At 37.9% G+C, this 15,864-nt stretch overlaps 1 protein-coding gene across 3 annotated transcripts in view; it reads right to left on the bottom strand.

Annotated features, from left to right (window-relative positions):
* Positions 1-15,864, bottom strand: part of IDE (insulin degrading enzyme) — a 434,361-nt gene that overhangs the window by 63,258 nt on the left and 355,239 nt on the right. For all 3 annotated transcript variants that reach the window (XM_029609922.1, XM_029609921.1, XM_029609920.1), the window contains exons 20-22: positions 10,349-10,516; positions 8,927-9,199; positions 3,097-3,158 (exon numbers count right to left, since the gene is read on the bottom strand). In XM_029609922.1, the coding sequence (XP_029465782.1) occupies positions 3,097-3,158; positions 8,927-9,199; positions 10,349-10,516 (503 nt within the window). The remainder of the gene's footprint in view (positions 1-3,096; positions 3,159-8,926; positions 9,200-10,348; positions 10,517-15,864) is intronic.

Here is a 15,864-nt window from a genome sequence, read left to right as displayed (position 1 = left end):
GATAGGTAGATAGTACTATTTATTGATTAATATGGAAAGCTGAGACTATTTTAGGTAGGAACTTTGGGTGTATTCGGAGGACCACCTTGTTGTGATAAATCTGCAGATACGAGGGTAGTAGACAAGAGCCTAGAGGTCACCAACTCTTCTTGCCATCGTGACTGACAAGGAATGTCAAAGAAGAAGAATGTCAAGAATGTCAAGAATGACAAGAATGTCAAAGAAGTACACACTAGTGGTTTAAAAAGAGGCTTTAAGAACACATTATGGAACAGGAGGCATCTGTATCGTGTGTTTGATGTACCAGAGTCATTTCATAAAACAAGATAGGAACAAATGAGTGGACACAGGTTGATGTCTAACGAAGTATAATATGCCGGGATGGCACTCAGATGGACTCTCACTGAGGAAGTGGCAAGGTCTGAGTTAGAGTATTGTAAGAGTTGTGGAAGCTCGCATGAAAAGGGATTGGAATCATTTTGTAGGCACCAGATAGAGAATCTTTTATATTTGAAAGTGTAGTTTCTTTTGGTGGAAAGTTTCCTAGAGCTAACTAATGTGTCTTCAATTCTGATGGTAAACAGATGGAGAAACTTGTTTGGCTGTCATTCTCTCCTATCAATGTTGGTTATGGTTAAATTTATTTGTATGCCTTCCCTATCCAGGGCAGCTCACAACAAACATAAAAAATAAAAGTATAAACTAATAAAAACATTATTAAAATATACAACATAACAAAACTAACTACTCAACAGAATCCTAAAAATCTAAAAAACAAACAAACAAGTCATCAAAATGGAGCATTTACTCCATCTAGATACAAGATCTTTAAACAGGCATACCCCAATTCCTCTCAAACCTAGTCCTTTCCCTCTTTGAACCTCCTCAGCTCCCGCTCAGCCTACCTACCTTCTCCCTGACCTCCCCTATACCTTCCCTTTACCCCCTCCTCCCTCCCCTAGCCCCCCTCATCCTCCGCCTACCCCGCCCTCTTCACCCCTTAGCAAGCTCTCCCTGAAAATACCCTTGCTCAGTTGTACCCGTTTCCCTCCACACCCCCCTGCTCCTTTTCCTTTCTCCTCTCCCTTCCCGCTCCCTCACTCTTTTCCTCCCCCCCTGCACCAGCATTTATCTGTACATACGTGCAATTGCCTCCTTCATACTGTAAATAAGTTCTATATGCTAAGTTCTTAAGTGCACATGCCTCCTTAGCATTGTTTATAGTTCACTTGCATATCTAACCCTAGCATGAATGCAAAAGTTGTAACTCTGCTCGTTAACTCTCTTCACCTGTACTTTTATATATTATCCAGTTAGCCCCCTTCCTCGTTCATTGTAATTTCCTTTCTCAGTTACTTGTAAACCGACATGATGTGTCCTACGATTGCCGGTATAGAAAAATGTTAAATAAATAAATAAATAAATAAATAAAGATTAACACAAACAAAGAAAGGCTAGATTACCCAAGGCTTCCTTCCATTCTGTGCCAAAGATGTCTTAACAAGTCAAACACGAACGAAGGTAGGGAAATGATAAAAATATCATGCAGCAGTTAAGATTAAACAAAGAGCAAAAATATCTTTAATAATAAGCTTGCTCGAAAAGAAAGGTTTTTAATTGTTTATTAAATGTTTTGAGACAGGTCACAGATCTCAACCTCCTCTGGGTAGGCTATTTCAAAAGTCTGGTTCTGCCACTGAGAATGCAGATTTCCAGATTTCATGTAACTGAACCTGCTTGAATGGTACTTCAAGCAGAATTCTCTGTGATGAGCGAAAAAGACTTCAAAGGGCAATAGGGCTTAATCATGGTAGAGATCCATGAAATTGCTGTGCGAGCTCTTAAATTATGCACTAGACAAGCTGTCAAATTTGATTCTAGATTTGATGGGGAGCCAATGCAAGCTTACCAATACGGGAGTTATATGATCCCTAACTGGAAGGCCAGATATGAGACGGGCAGCCACATTAGGCAAGAGCTGCAGACACTTTATAGTACAAGCTGGGAGACCTAAAAATAGAATGTTGCAATAGTCAATTAGAGACTGGACTACCAACCGAAAATTGGTGGGTTGCAAAAGGGCTTTTAATGGCCATAGTAACTGTAGTTTGTAAAATCCGGATTTAACTATTGCTCTAATTTGTGGAACAAATGACAACAGAGTCAATAAATCCTAAACCTTTTGCTTGATCTGAGATTTTTATCAAATTCCCATCAATGGACATCGTCAATAAAATGGGAACAGATAAGCGATGTTGCAGTAATACTATCTCTGCTGATGATGTAATTTAATTTTTTTATTTTATTTTTAACTGATAGCTATCCATGATTAATTAATTTCATTCGCTGGCAGTTTAGATTATTTCCTGATTTAATTCCTTATTTATTTCAAGTTGAATATAAATAGATTTGCAGGGCATCGACTGTAACATTATATGGGCCAGAAATAGCTTGCAACTATTTTATTTAAAATTTAAGTACATAGTAAAACAACACAATATAAAATAAGCATCATATCCTTCCTTGGTATAAAATCAGACTGAGTAGAGAGATTAATATAAAAAATGAATGATAAATTACCTCAGATATCAGAAAGGAAACACTGCTGCGGACATTCATTTATGGCTACTAATGCTCACAAACATAACCAACTGTGAAGCATTTCACTAGGGTTCTGTTTAAACCATTTAAAATCTGATGTGGCCAGAACATACCACTTCATTAATACCTGTAACTCTGTTACTTGTTGAAAACCAAGGCTGACAAAACCTACAAATCTGAAACAAAGTATACACAAGAAATATTCAGTGACTGCTGCAAACCATCAATAACTTAATGTCACTGTGTAAAAAGTGTACCTCTAGGTTGGCATCTTTGTTCCTCTGAAATTTTCTAGGCCATTCTTACTAAGGTTATAAGTGCTCAATTAGCAATATACGTATACTCCACTGAAAACAAAGATTCAGCTTCATAAAACATTTCATTGTATAATCCCAATGTAAGAACTATATCCACAAAAACTAACTTCATTTCATGACATCCCTTTTAACCTTCTACCAAATTAGATTCTAAATATTTATTACTGGATTAACTTACCTTATAGAACTGTATTATATCATCTTTTGTCAGGGTTTTCAGATATGCAACTTCAATGTTATCTGGATAATAAAATGTTCTATTTAGCAAGTATAGCAATCAAGTTGAACAATTATTTCTCACAACATACAATTTGAATTTCAGCTAAGCATTTCTGCAAATCTCACCAAACCATGCATCTAATATGTCATAACCACAACAATGGGGATGAGAAACTCCAATCCTCTGGTTTTCACGATGAATATGCATAAAGTAGATCCACATACAGTACCATCATTGCATGCAAATATATCTCATGAATATTCATTGTGAATATCCTGACAATCAGGCCTGTTTGTGGCTCTTAAGAACTGGTGTTGGCTACCCCATATTATACTTTCCATATCCATTTAATTGGTAGGCTTTAAAACTTGGAGTGCTGTTAATAGTGTTGAAGTTTCTTAATGCTGTAGCCACTGGTCACATAAACCACTATTAATAAAAGGCAGTTTGTTTACGTCTTGTTTATTCCTCTCCTGTTGTGTGAAGGCACAGGTACCACTGACAGCATGGCTCTCTTACAGAAGCCCACATGACAAAGCTACCAAGACAAGAGGGGATGCCTTCCATAGTGTCTGCTCCTCAGATCCTGTCAGCAAGGATGATGAAGATGGCAGGGAGGAAGTGGAAGGAGCTGTGGAGGAAATAAGGTGGGAGCTGGAGAGAACAGCATGAGTGGCAGGGAAATGAGGGGGAGAGAAATAGAGGGAAAGGGAGGGTGACAAGAGTGGGGGGGGGGGGGGGGGGAAACAGTGAAGAGAAAAAGAATGAATAGGGAGAGAATGAAGTGGGATCCCTCCCCTTACTTAGACATCACCACCTCACAGACGCACTCCCCATCCACCTACAAATACCCCTCACACCTCCCCTCATACAGACACACACACCCCTAAACATATCGAAACATGATGGCACAAAAAGACCTACCTAGTCTGCCCATTTACACCAACTATTCAGTTTTATAATCCCTACCACTCCTCCTCAGAGATCCTCTGTGTTTATCCCATGCTTTCTTGAATTCAGACACTGTCCTTGTCTCTACCACCTCCACAAAGAGGCTGTTCCATGCATCCACTACACTCTTTGTAAAGAAATATTTCCTTAGATTACTGAGTCTGCTCCCTTTTGTCCTCATCCCATGATCCCTCAATTCTACAGCCTCCTTTCCTTTGAAAAAGGCCCACTTCCTGAACATGAAAACCTTAGAGGTCTATATCTCTGACATAGATCTGACTTTCATCTAGGGTATAGATGTTTAGATCTTTAAGTCTTTCCCCATATGCTTTACAACGAAGACCAGAGATCATTTTAGTAGCCACCCCATAGACAGATTTCAACTGGTTTATATCCTTTTGAAGATACGGTCTCTAGAATTGTACACAGTATTCCCAATTATGTTTCACCTGGGACTTATACAAAGACAGTATCACTGTTTTTTTCTGCTATCCATTCCTCTCCCTATGCAGCCAAGCATCTTTCTGGCTTTTGTCATCACCTTATCAACCTGTCCCCTCTCTCCAGATCCCACTCTCCAGATCCTACTCTTCTTTCCTGCTTAGAAGAAATTCTCTCCCTATACTGAACCTCTCCCATTGGGTTTTTGCACCCTCAATGCATAACTGCATTTTTTGTCATTAAATCTTACTGCCAGACCCTAAACCATTCCTTAATCTTAAGAACATAAGAACATGCCATGCTGGGTCAGACCAAGGGTCTATCAAGCCCAGCATCCTGTTTCCAACAGAGGCCAAAACCAGGCCACAAGAACCTGGCAATTACTCAAATACTAAGAAGATCCCATACTACTGATGCAATTAATAGCAGTGGCTATTCCCTAAGTAAAATTGATTAATAGCCATTAATGGACTTCTCCTCCAAGATCTTATCCAAACCTTTTTTGAACCCAGCTACACTAACTGCACTAACCACATCCTCTGGCAACAAATTCCAGAGCTTTATTGTGCGTTGAGTGAAAAAGAATTTTCTCCGATTAGTCTTAAATGTGCTACTTGCTAACTTCATGGAATGCCCCCTAGTCCTTCTATTATTCGAAAGTGAAAATAACCGAGTCACATCTACTCGTTCAAGACGTCTCATGATCTTAAAGACCTCTATCATATCCCCCCTCAGCCGTCTCTTCTCCAAGCTGAACAGCCCTAACCTCTTCAGCCGTTCCTCATAGGGAAGCTGTTCCATCCCCTTTATTATTTTGGTTGCCCTTCTCTGTACCTTCTCCATCGCAACTATATCTTTTTTGAGATGCGGCGACCAGAATTGTACACAGTATTCAAGTGTGGTCTCACCATGGAGCGATATAGAGGAATTATGACATTTTCTGTTCTATTAACCATTCCCTTCCTAATAATTCCTAACATTCTATTTGCTTTTTTGACTGCTGCAGCACACTGAACTGACGATTTTAAAGTATTATCCACTATGATGCCTAGATCTTTTTCCTGGGTGGTAGCTCCTAATATGGAACCTAACATCGTGTAACTACAGCAACGGTTATTTTTCCCTATATGCAACACCTTGCACTTGTCCACATTAAATTTCATCTGCCATTTGGATGCCCAATCTTCAAGTCTTGCAAGGTCCTCCTGCAATGTATCACAGTCTGCTTGTGATTTAACTACTCTGAATAATTTTGTATCATCTGCAAATTTGATAACCTCACTCGTCGTATTCCTTTCCAGATCATTTATATATATACAAGCCGTTAAGCCCGTTAAAACGGGCTACATCCCTCTGTCTCTCACCTCCCCCTCATTCTCTCTCCCCTACCTCCCTCATTCTCTCTCCCCTACCTCCCTCCCACCCACTCACCCACTCCTCCCCAGCCTCCCTCTCCTCTCACTCAGTCCCTCCCTCCCACTCAGTCTCACTCACTCCCTCCCCCTCTCTCCCTCTCACTCTCCCTCAGTCCCACTCACTCTCCCTCAGTCCCACTCCCTCCCTCCCTCTCCCTCAGTCCCACTCACTCTCCCTCAGTCCCACTCAGTCCCCCTCTCCCTCCTCCTCCCACTCACTCAGTCCCCCTCTCCCTCCCTTCACCCACCTCCATTTCCTCCCGGCGCCGTAAGCGCGACTTCCCGCAACCCTCACCCGGCTCCATTAACTCCTCCCGCTCCTGCCGGCAGATCTCGGGGGGGGGTCACTCCCGCGCGCGCGGCAGTGACCCCCCCGAGATCTGCCGGCAGATCTGGGGAGGAGAAGTAGCGGCACCGCGCACGCGCGGTGCCGCTACTTCTCCTCCCGCTCCTGCCGGCAGATCTCGGGGGGGGGGCGCGGGAGTGACACCCCCCCCCCCCCCGAGATCTGCCGGCAGATCTCGGTGGGGGGGGCGCGGGAGTGACACCCCCCCCCCGAGATCTGCCGGCAGATCTGGGGAGGAGAAGCAGCGGCACCGCGCGCCGCGGCGCCGCTGCTTCTCCTCCCGCTCCTGCGGCCCTACCGCCATTTTTTTTTTTTTGACGCTGCCTAAGACTGACGTGCTCGCCCGCACATGCGCAGTAGAGCTGCTCTCTACTGCGCATTTGTGGGCACGTCGGTCAAGCTTCATTTATCTAGTTAGATTGAAAAGCACCGGTCCAAGTACAGATCCCTGAGGCACTCCACTGTTTACCCTTTTCCACTGAGAAAATTGACCATTTAATCTTACTTTCTGTTTCCTGTCTTTTAACCAGCTTGTAATCCACGAAAGGACATCGCCTCCTATCCCATGACTTTTTAGTTTTCGTAGAAGCCTCTCATGAGGGACTTTGTCAAACGCCTTCTGAAAATCCAAATACACTACATCTGCCGGTTCACCTTTATCCAGATTTGTTAGGCAAGACTTCCCTTGCGTAAATCCATGTTGACTATGTTCTATTAAATCATGTCTTTCTATATGCTTTACAATTTTGTTCTTGAGAATAGTTTCCACTATTTTTCCCGGCACTGAAGTCAGGCTGACTGGTCTATAGTTACCCGGATCGCCCCTGGAGCCTTTTTTAAATATTGGGGTTACATTGGCCACTCTCCAGTCTTCAGGTACAATGGATGATTTTAATGATAGGTTACAAATTTTAACTAATAGATCAGAAATTTCATTTTTGAGTTCCTTCAGAACCCTAGGATGCATACCATCCAGTTCAGGTAATTTGCTACTCTTTAGTTTGTCAATCTGGCCTACTACATCTTCCCGGTTCACAGTGATTTGGTACAGTTTGTCTGACTCATCACCCTTGAAAACCATCTCCGGAACTTGTATCTCCCCAACATCCTCATTAGTAAACACGGAAGCAAAGGATTCATTTAATCTTTCTGCAATGGCCTTATCTTCACTAAGAGCCCCTTTAACCCCTTGGTCATCTAATGGTCCAACCGACTCCCTCAAAAGTTTCTTGCTTCGGATATATTTAAAAAAGTTTTTATTATGAGTTTTTGCCTCTATGGTCAACTTCATTTCAAATTTTCACTTAACTTGACAATGCTTATGTTTTATCCTATTTCTTCAGATGGATCCTTCTTCCAATTTTTGAAGGAGTTTTTTGGCTAAAATAGCCTCATTTACCTCACCTTTTAACCATGACGGTAATCGTTTTGCCTTCCTTCCACCTTTCTTAATGCATGGAATACATCTGGACTGCACCTCTAGGATTGTATTTTTAAACAATGTCTATGCCTGTTGAACACTTTTAACCTTTGCAGCTGCATCTTTCAGTTTTTTTTCTAACTATTTTCCTCATTTTATCAAAGTTTCCCTTGTGAAAGTTTAGTGTTAGAGCTGCAGATTTACTTATTGTCCCCCTTCCAGTTATTAGTTTAAATTTGATCATGTTATGATCACTATTGCCAAGTGGTCCTACCACCATTACCTCTCTCACCAAATCCTGTGTTCCACTAAGAATTAAATCTAAAATAGCTCCCCTCTCTTGTTGGTTCCTGAATCAATTGTTCCATGAAGCAGTCATTTATTACATCCAGGAACTTTATGTCTCTGGCAAGTCCTGATGTTATATTTACCCAGTCAATATTGGGGTAATTGAAATTTCCCATTATTATTGCACTGCCAAATTGGTTAGATTCCCTGATTTCTCTTAGCATTTCATCATCTGTCCGACCATTTTGTCCAGGTGGACGGCAGTATACTCCTATCACTATACTCTTACCCAACACACTTGGGATTTCTATCCATATAGATTCTACTGAGCATTTAGTCTCTTTTATGATGCAAACTGAAAAAAATACACAACATACTTAGCTTACACCTTTTATTAAATGACTGTTTTAAAATTTTCACTTCATCTAGTTTTCAGTGTACATATCTATCAGTACAGCTATCTATTTACAGAGACAAGCTAATAACATTTTCAGCTAATATGAGCTGTTTGATTAAATAGTAATGGGCATTTAGTACGCCTATGGTTGAAAAATGTTCATTGTAGAAAAGCTTAACCAGCAACAGTCTTATCCTTTCTACATTTACATTCATTACCATCCTGAGCTCTCTTCATTAAACTGCCATTAGGCCTTTTATGTAGTTAAGTATGATATCTTTCCAGAAATGACAAAATATATTTGACACTTCCATCCTTAGCTGTTGTACTATTTGAACTATTTATTGTATGCCTGAAAGGTTCATTGTGAATATCAGCTATGTAAATTTCAAGGCTGAGCATAGTACAGAACTAAATAAACCATCAGTTGCTAAATTTATTTCCTGAAATGCAAATGCAGTAAAGCACTATACTTCAGCTTTTTAACCTTCCAATTTATAATTTGTTTATTAAACCTCTCTCCTTCTTACCTCTGTCGAAGTTATATTGTTGAGAAAGGATTTCTCCCCAGTACTTAGCACATTCCGCAGATAGCTTCTTTGGTTTGTCTAAACGTCGGATTGCTAAAGCTTGGATGTGTTTTTGGAAAGCCTCCTCTGACATGTCTTCCAGAGATTTCTCCATAGTTTTTAAGAAAGCTTCAACCCTGCTTTCTAAATAATGTGGTGGCTTTTCTGACTGAATAATAAATCGAAGTCCTTGTATGCCATTAGCCCTCCGTGGTCCACTAAACACAATATAACCTTGAATAAAAAAACAAATAAAAATAAGTTTATTACACTTTAATGCTCAAATTTTAATTTTACCTTATGAATGTTCATAAACAAATGTAGTAACCGCTAGCAGAGGTAGACAGAAACAAAAAGAGAAATATAAAATTTGTCACCAGTTTTTGTTTTTCAGTTTTTTGAATGTCCAACAAAGTTGCCCATTGGATAATTTATTCACTTTTATGATTCTGTCCTTTCAATATTGGAGTACAAATAAAACATACATACTTTAAATAATATAGTATATATAACAATACTAAAATTAAACAGACCTTTAACATACAATTTATAAAATGTATACCATCTGAAACATCTCTTAATTAAAATCTAATACAACATAAAAAGGAAATGTTCCAAGCTTAAACTAAGTATGTGTTTGCAAACCTTTAAAATTTAGCAATCCAGAGTAAAAATGCAAATATCCAAGAAGAGAATTTCCAAGGCGAAGGAATGCTACTGAGAATGATTGGTCTCTAGGTTTTAAGGAGGCTATTTTCACACTCAGGACACAACGAAAGCTTCCATCTTCTGATCGCAAAGTATACTTAGGCACATATCTCACTAGCCTATCCTTCAGATACACTGGGCCCAGGCAAGGGTGAATGGCCTTAAATCATACTTGAGAGACTAATGGAAGCCAGTACGATCTCTATGACTACAATACCTCAGTCAAATGCACAGCCTATCAGCATTCACAAAGCAGTTTTCAGTATTGACCTCTACTTCTTCAAAAGTGTTTTTGGTAGTCCTAAAGGATGTTGCAAGAGTCCAAATAAACAAACATTGCTAGTCAAAAAATGTTATCAAAGGATGAATACAACAATGTAATTGCCACAAGTGAAAACAAAATTCTTCATTAACAAAGATATGTGAGATTCGAGAGATAAGTTGTGAATCCAAAAGCACATCAAGAGTTCTGACCATTTACTGAATTAACAGAAGTTCCCCATCTAAAATAATAAAAAAATAAAGCAAGAGAAAGAGAGCCTAGGCTTCCTAACCTAGGAAGTTCAAATCAAAACCTTTCAAAATTCATTTTTTTATGTTTCCATGATTGGAGTGAAGCTTTTACTCTTTTACCAGGCACTGGTAGAAATGTTGCAGAAATAGTGGATGTTTCACCTAATTGTTCCTTGGTACGCAATGTGTTGAAGCAGGGCTCTGAGATGATCTGACAGAAGAGTTCCAGGAACATGTTCTCAGAAGTGCTCTGCATGTCTGTCTGATAGTAAATTTCTATCCCACAATTATTATGGACTTCATTTCTCTGCTGATATACAAACCAACCTCCTGAAAAACAAAGCAAATATTTTCTTTAGAATCTAGTGACAATATGTACACAGTTTACATTTTAATTCCACAATATTTAAAATATAGTTAGAAAATTCAGAATTAGATTTCCTCGATAGTATTTTCACATTTATAGTTACAGTATATGAAGACATAAAAATCAGTGGGCTATGGCAAACCTTTTTTTTTTTAAATCAGCAAACTTCTTAAGTATCTTCAAGAGAAAAATGGAATCAACATGCCATTTCAATGTTTATTTTATGCATTAGTATCATTATATGCAATCATTGTTTTGAACCACTGTTTTATGTTTCAACACTATCAGCCTTTTCTTCTTGGGCTTCTAGAATTATTTCAAACCTATTTAATTATTTAGTCAGGCTATTGGGGTGACACGTGATGTGGTTAACTCAATTAGAGATGCTGTCTCTGAGCACCGGGTGCTACTGTCCCCAGAAAGCAGTTGCTACTTATATGTGCAAAACCATGCAATCTTCTGAACTGAGAATCCTGCAGCTGTAAGGACAGGCTCATTGTCAAGAATTCTGAAGAAATGTCCAATAAATTATTACGTAAAGAAAAAGAAATTGAAACTGATGGATTTCAAGATGGCTGACACCAAAGACAACAATCCACCATGTTTGCTGGACGACGTGATGGTGTCTGAATTAACTTCAGAGTGGTTGTAGCCTTGAATAGTAAGTTTAAATGTATTTCTGAACAAATATTTGGGATTAAAAACTTGATAACAGATATTTGGTCTTGACTAGACATTGTGGAAGGTCACATTAGTACCTCTGAGAAGGACACCAAATTATTGAGAGAGAGAGAGAATTCTGGCCTTGGAGAAAATGGCTGAGGACAGAGGAAAAAATGTATGACCTAGACAACAGGTCAAGGTGCAGTAACCTATGTTTTGTAGGTATCAGAGTCCGTTTCAGAACATGATCTTTTAAATTTCTTGGTAACATGGCTAGTCCAACATCTGAGACTTTCAGATTATCAAGGAAAAATTAGTTTTGAGCGGGCGCATTATCTGGGCACTAGTTTACAGGGCAGTTGAAACTGCGTGTTATTGCTAAACTGTTGAATTATGCCCATAAGTCTGTTATTCTGCAAGAAGATAGATTTGCATTACCAAAACTTTAAGTAATGGTTTTTCAAGACTTCGCTAATCAGGTCTCTGTTAAATGGAAGGAATTTGTGCCTATATACTCAGAGCTGTTCAAACCAACAATAAAATTCACCCTGTAGAATCCAGCCAAATTAAGGGCATGTCATAAAGATGCAGTGCCTGTTTTGTCAATGATGGGGCAGCTAAACATTTGTCAACTTTAGAGTGGTGATACTTGATTTTGAGCATTAACAGAGTTCTTTGATTTGAAGCATTTAACATCTCATGAATGGATGTGCTTTTGTTGACTCATTTTGATCTCAGTTGATTATAATTGCTGCATTTAGTGTCATCTATTGCTTTCTTGGGGTAAAGATTAATGGTCAAGTGTGCTTCAATTTTGGAATATATCTCGCATTTCTATTTTTTTTCATATGGATAAACCCCAGGCAGTGCTGTGCAGATTTGTTGGTCTTCTTCTTGAAAGACAGACTCATTTATACTTATTCTGGCACTTGCACTGCAGCGAGGATTCATTACTATTTAATTAACATGTGAGTTCTATTTTATATCTGATGGAGTGGAAGCACATATGACTGTGAGATGTTCTGATTCCTTCCATGAGATTTGCTGGGATTATAATCTTGAGTGAAGAAGACATTAACCTTAGACTATGTTAATTTCTGAGAGGAGATTTAGTAGATGCATTATGATTTATTCAATTGTGGGAGAAGGCACCCAATTAATACTGTACCTTGCTCCTCTTTCATGGGGGATGCTTTGGCCATATTGGTAATTTTGTTGGTGGTGGTGATGGTAATTTGTGGGGGAGGGGAGAGGGGTGGGTGGAAGGTTTACTCACTGAGCCGATTTGATATACCAGGGCTAACATATTTTGGTGGTAACCATGCATACTGATATATTAGTACCACTTGTTCACAGTCTGCTGCTCATACTGGTTCACAATGAGGCTCTGGAACCACTTGTAGTTTTTACCTTGTTATATATATATATTGAAAGTTTGGGATGGGGACTCAGATTAAAATTTCTACTTGGAATGCTGCGGGTTTGGGTATCCTAATCAAGAGAGGATCATCTCATCTAAATAGATTACGGTACAATTAACTTTTTATGCAGGAAGCTCTTATGTCAGAAAAGGAACATAATAAACTAAAAAGGAAGTAGGTGGCACAAGTTTTTGCTGTACAAGGCACTTCAAAAAGTTGTGGAGTTCCTATTTTGATGCACAAGAATATCTCATTTCAGTTGGAAAAGTTCATAACATACCCCCAAAGGTAGATTTGTAATTATTACTATTTTAGCCTCTCTTTATGCACCTATTCAATATGACCATTCTTTTTTTGCAAAATTATCTGTGCATATTTTGCCTTTAGGACCAGCTCTGACCATTTTGAGGGTGATTAAAGTGCACCATAGATCTTGAGTTAGATAGGCAGTTGGCTAGTGCATTTAAGCCTTTGGGGAAAAACAAAGGGGTTAGTTTTCTGTTTAATAATTTGCATCTTATTGCTAAATAGAACTTTTACCTTGAATCCAATGTAAAAGATTTCACACATTTTGCCAGATCATGTGACATGAAATCTAGAGTAGAATACATGCTGATCTCTTAGCCTCTCTTCTCCAAGATTAAATATGTCACAATTGAATCTCTAGTTATTTCATATCACTGTCTGGGATCTTGTGTTTTTGAGAAAGACATACCAGGTAAAGCTATGTCAACTGGAAAATGCCATCATGGCTGATTCAAGATAAACAATTTTCAGAATTTTTAAATAAGTAATGGTCAGAGTCTGAGACTACCAATTACACCAACATTTTTTTGGGAAACTGCAAAAGTAGTTCTTAAAGAGGAAATTATCAGTTATGTAATAGTTAAAAAGCAGAAGTTAGAGAAAGATATTCTGGACCGAAATATATCAATATAAATAAGAATGGAATGACTGGACCTGTCTCAAAAACTATGATGGAAAAGTTTTTGATTCACAACAACTGTTGAATGATAAATTACTTCAAAGGGCCACTACTTTGCTATAATCTTTCAAACATAGATGTTACCTTTATGATAATAAAGCAGGCAATATGTTAGCAAATATAGTAAAGGTGTGCTCTGGTACAGCGTTTATTCCTGTTCTGGGGGATGGATCTGGGGATATGGCTATTTTTTCAACACTGGTCTGTGAAATTTTTAGGAAATATTGTTAAAATTTGTATTCTGCAGAAAGAGATGTTGAAAAAAGGACTCAATTTTTATCTCACCTCAATTTATTCTAGTTATCTCCATGGCACCTAGAATACCTTTCTGTCCCAATTAAGTTATCTGAAATTTCCTCCATTTCAGATCTTCAAAATTATAAGTCGCCATGCCTCAATGGTTTGAATGCTCATTTTTCAAGACTATTACGTTTTCCATTCTGCAAAGTCTCAGAGCATTATTTGAGAAAATGACCTCTAGAAGGAAAATACCAGAAACTTTAAAAGCTGCTAATATTGTTGTTCTCCTGAAGCCAGAGTGTGATTTATTATGTCTGGTCTCTTACCAGCCTATCTCGCTGTTAAACCTGGATATAAAAATATTTGCAAAACTTTGGCTAACAGGCTTAAACTTATTTTGCCTTCCTTAATTTCTCACAGTCAGGACAACTTTGTTCAGGGTAGAAGATCTAATATTAATGCTTGCAGATTGTTTATTTTATTGGAGAAGTACATTTGCAACAAATTTAAAGACACAATCCTTAAAGGATTGAATGCAAAGAAAGCTTTTGACAGGATTTCATGGCCCTTTTTGGCAGCAATATTATATAAATTTGGATTTCAGGATCTCATACTTGAATATATTAAAGTTTTATATTCTAACCCAGCAGCAAATATGTCAGTGAATGGTACATTGCCAGATCCTGTCAGGTTACATAGAGGAACTACACAGGATTGCCCACTACTTCCATTAACAACATGAGTAATTAAGTTGTAAACTGTGTTGAAAAGTACTGGAGAAAAGTCTAAACTACCAGCTTCGATGGCACTTTTTGCAGTCAACATCCTTCTGTTTGTATCCAATACTACAATTAATTTACCATTAGTTTTGAATATTTTTTTATGGCTTTGGACAGTTTTCTGGCTTCAAATTAAACTTGGAAAAGACAGAAGCACCTGATCTCACAGGATCTTTGAAAAGGGATTGAGTAAATTTTGATGTGGGCCAACGATTCAATTAAATATCTGAGATTAAAAATCCATAAAGATTCTACTAAATGGTATCCTTTCAATATCCTTCCCATAATTCAAAATTTTAAAATTAAATTACAAAGTTAGAAACAATTTCCTGTCTAATTAATGGGTACAATAGCACTTAAAAAGATGCCATTACTTCCAAAATTATTCTATGTATTGTAAATGTTTCCTTTGATTTTAAAGAAAAAAAGACCTTAGATTACTAACATACATCTGTTCTAACTTTATATGATGGCAAGAGAGTGAAATTGTCTACAGAGAAGTTATCAATACCTAAAGAGGAAGGTGGATGGGGTTTCCCTAATACAATATAAAATTTTACAATGTGGTCTACCTGATGAAGTAATTGGGAGACTGGCTTTCAGATCTAACCATGGTATGATATCACCTCGGATTTTAACTATAATCTTCAAGTAGAGAGGAAAGACATACCTGTTCATTTAGCAAATTTATCAATAGTGAGATCTATGCAATATGTTTGGAAATTTATCAGAAAGCTAATAGGTCTCCTGTGGGATATTTCCTTTTATCATTGGTTGTGACTTCCTTATTCCCTTCTGGGGAATGTTATAACATATTTTGTAGATTAGTGAAGTTAAGTTTGTTTTTCAAGTTTTTATTGACCTCAAAACCAATCAGATTTATTCTTTTGAACATTGCTTAGTGAAAATAAGTCTCAAAAAGCAAGAATATTTGGTTTCTTTTTAAATTAAGAGCTTTATTAATTCAAAATTTAAACTCAAAACAGATATATACATGTCTGGAGAATTTTGGAGATTTTTTTTTTTTTTTTTTTTATTTTTATGCATTTTCAACAACATTTAAGTAAACATTCTTACTTCCAGAAAGATTGAGATTCACATAGTATATATCTTTTAACAAATTACAGAAAGAAAAAAGGATAAAATATAATATCAAGAATTAACTCAAAATTCCATTATTCCATTCGAATTCTTAATCTATGTGTCTCGACTATAAAGGTAAT

Source organism: Rhinatrema bivittatum, chromosome 7 (assembly GCF_901001135.1).
Source record: "Rhinatrema bivittatum chromosome 7, aRhiBiv1.1, whole genome shotgun sequence".
Classification (NCBI taxonomy): Eukaryota; Metazoa; Chordata; class Amphibia; order Gymnophiona; family Rhinatrematidae; genus Rhinatrema; species Rhinatrema bivittatum.
This window is presented reverse-complemented; position numbering and strand designations above follow the sequence as displayed.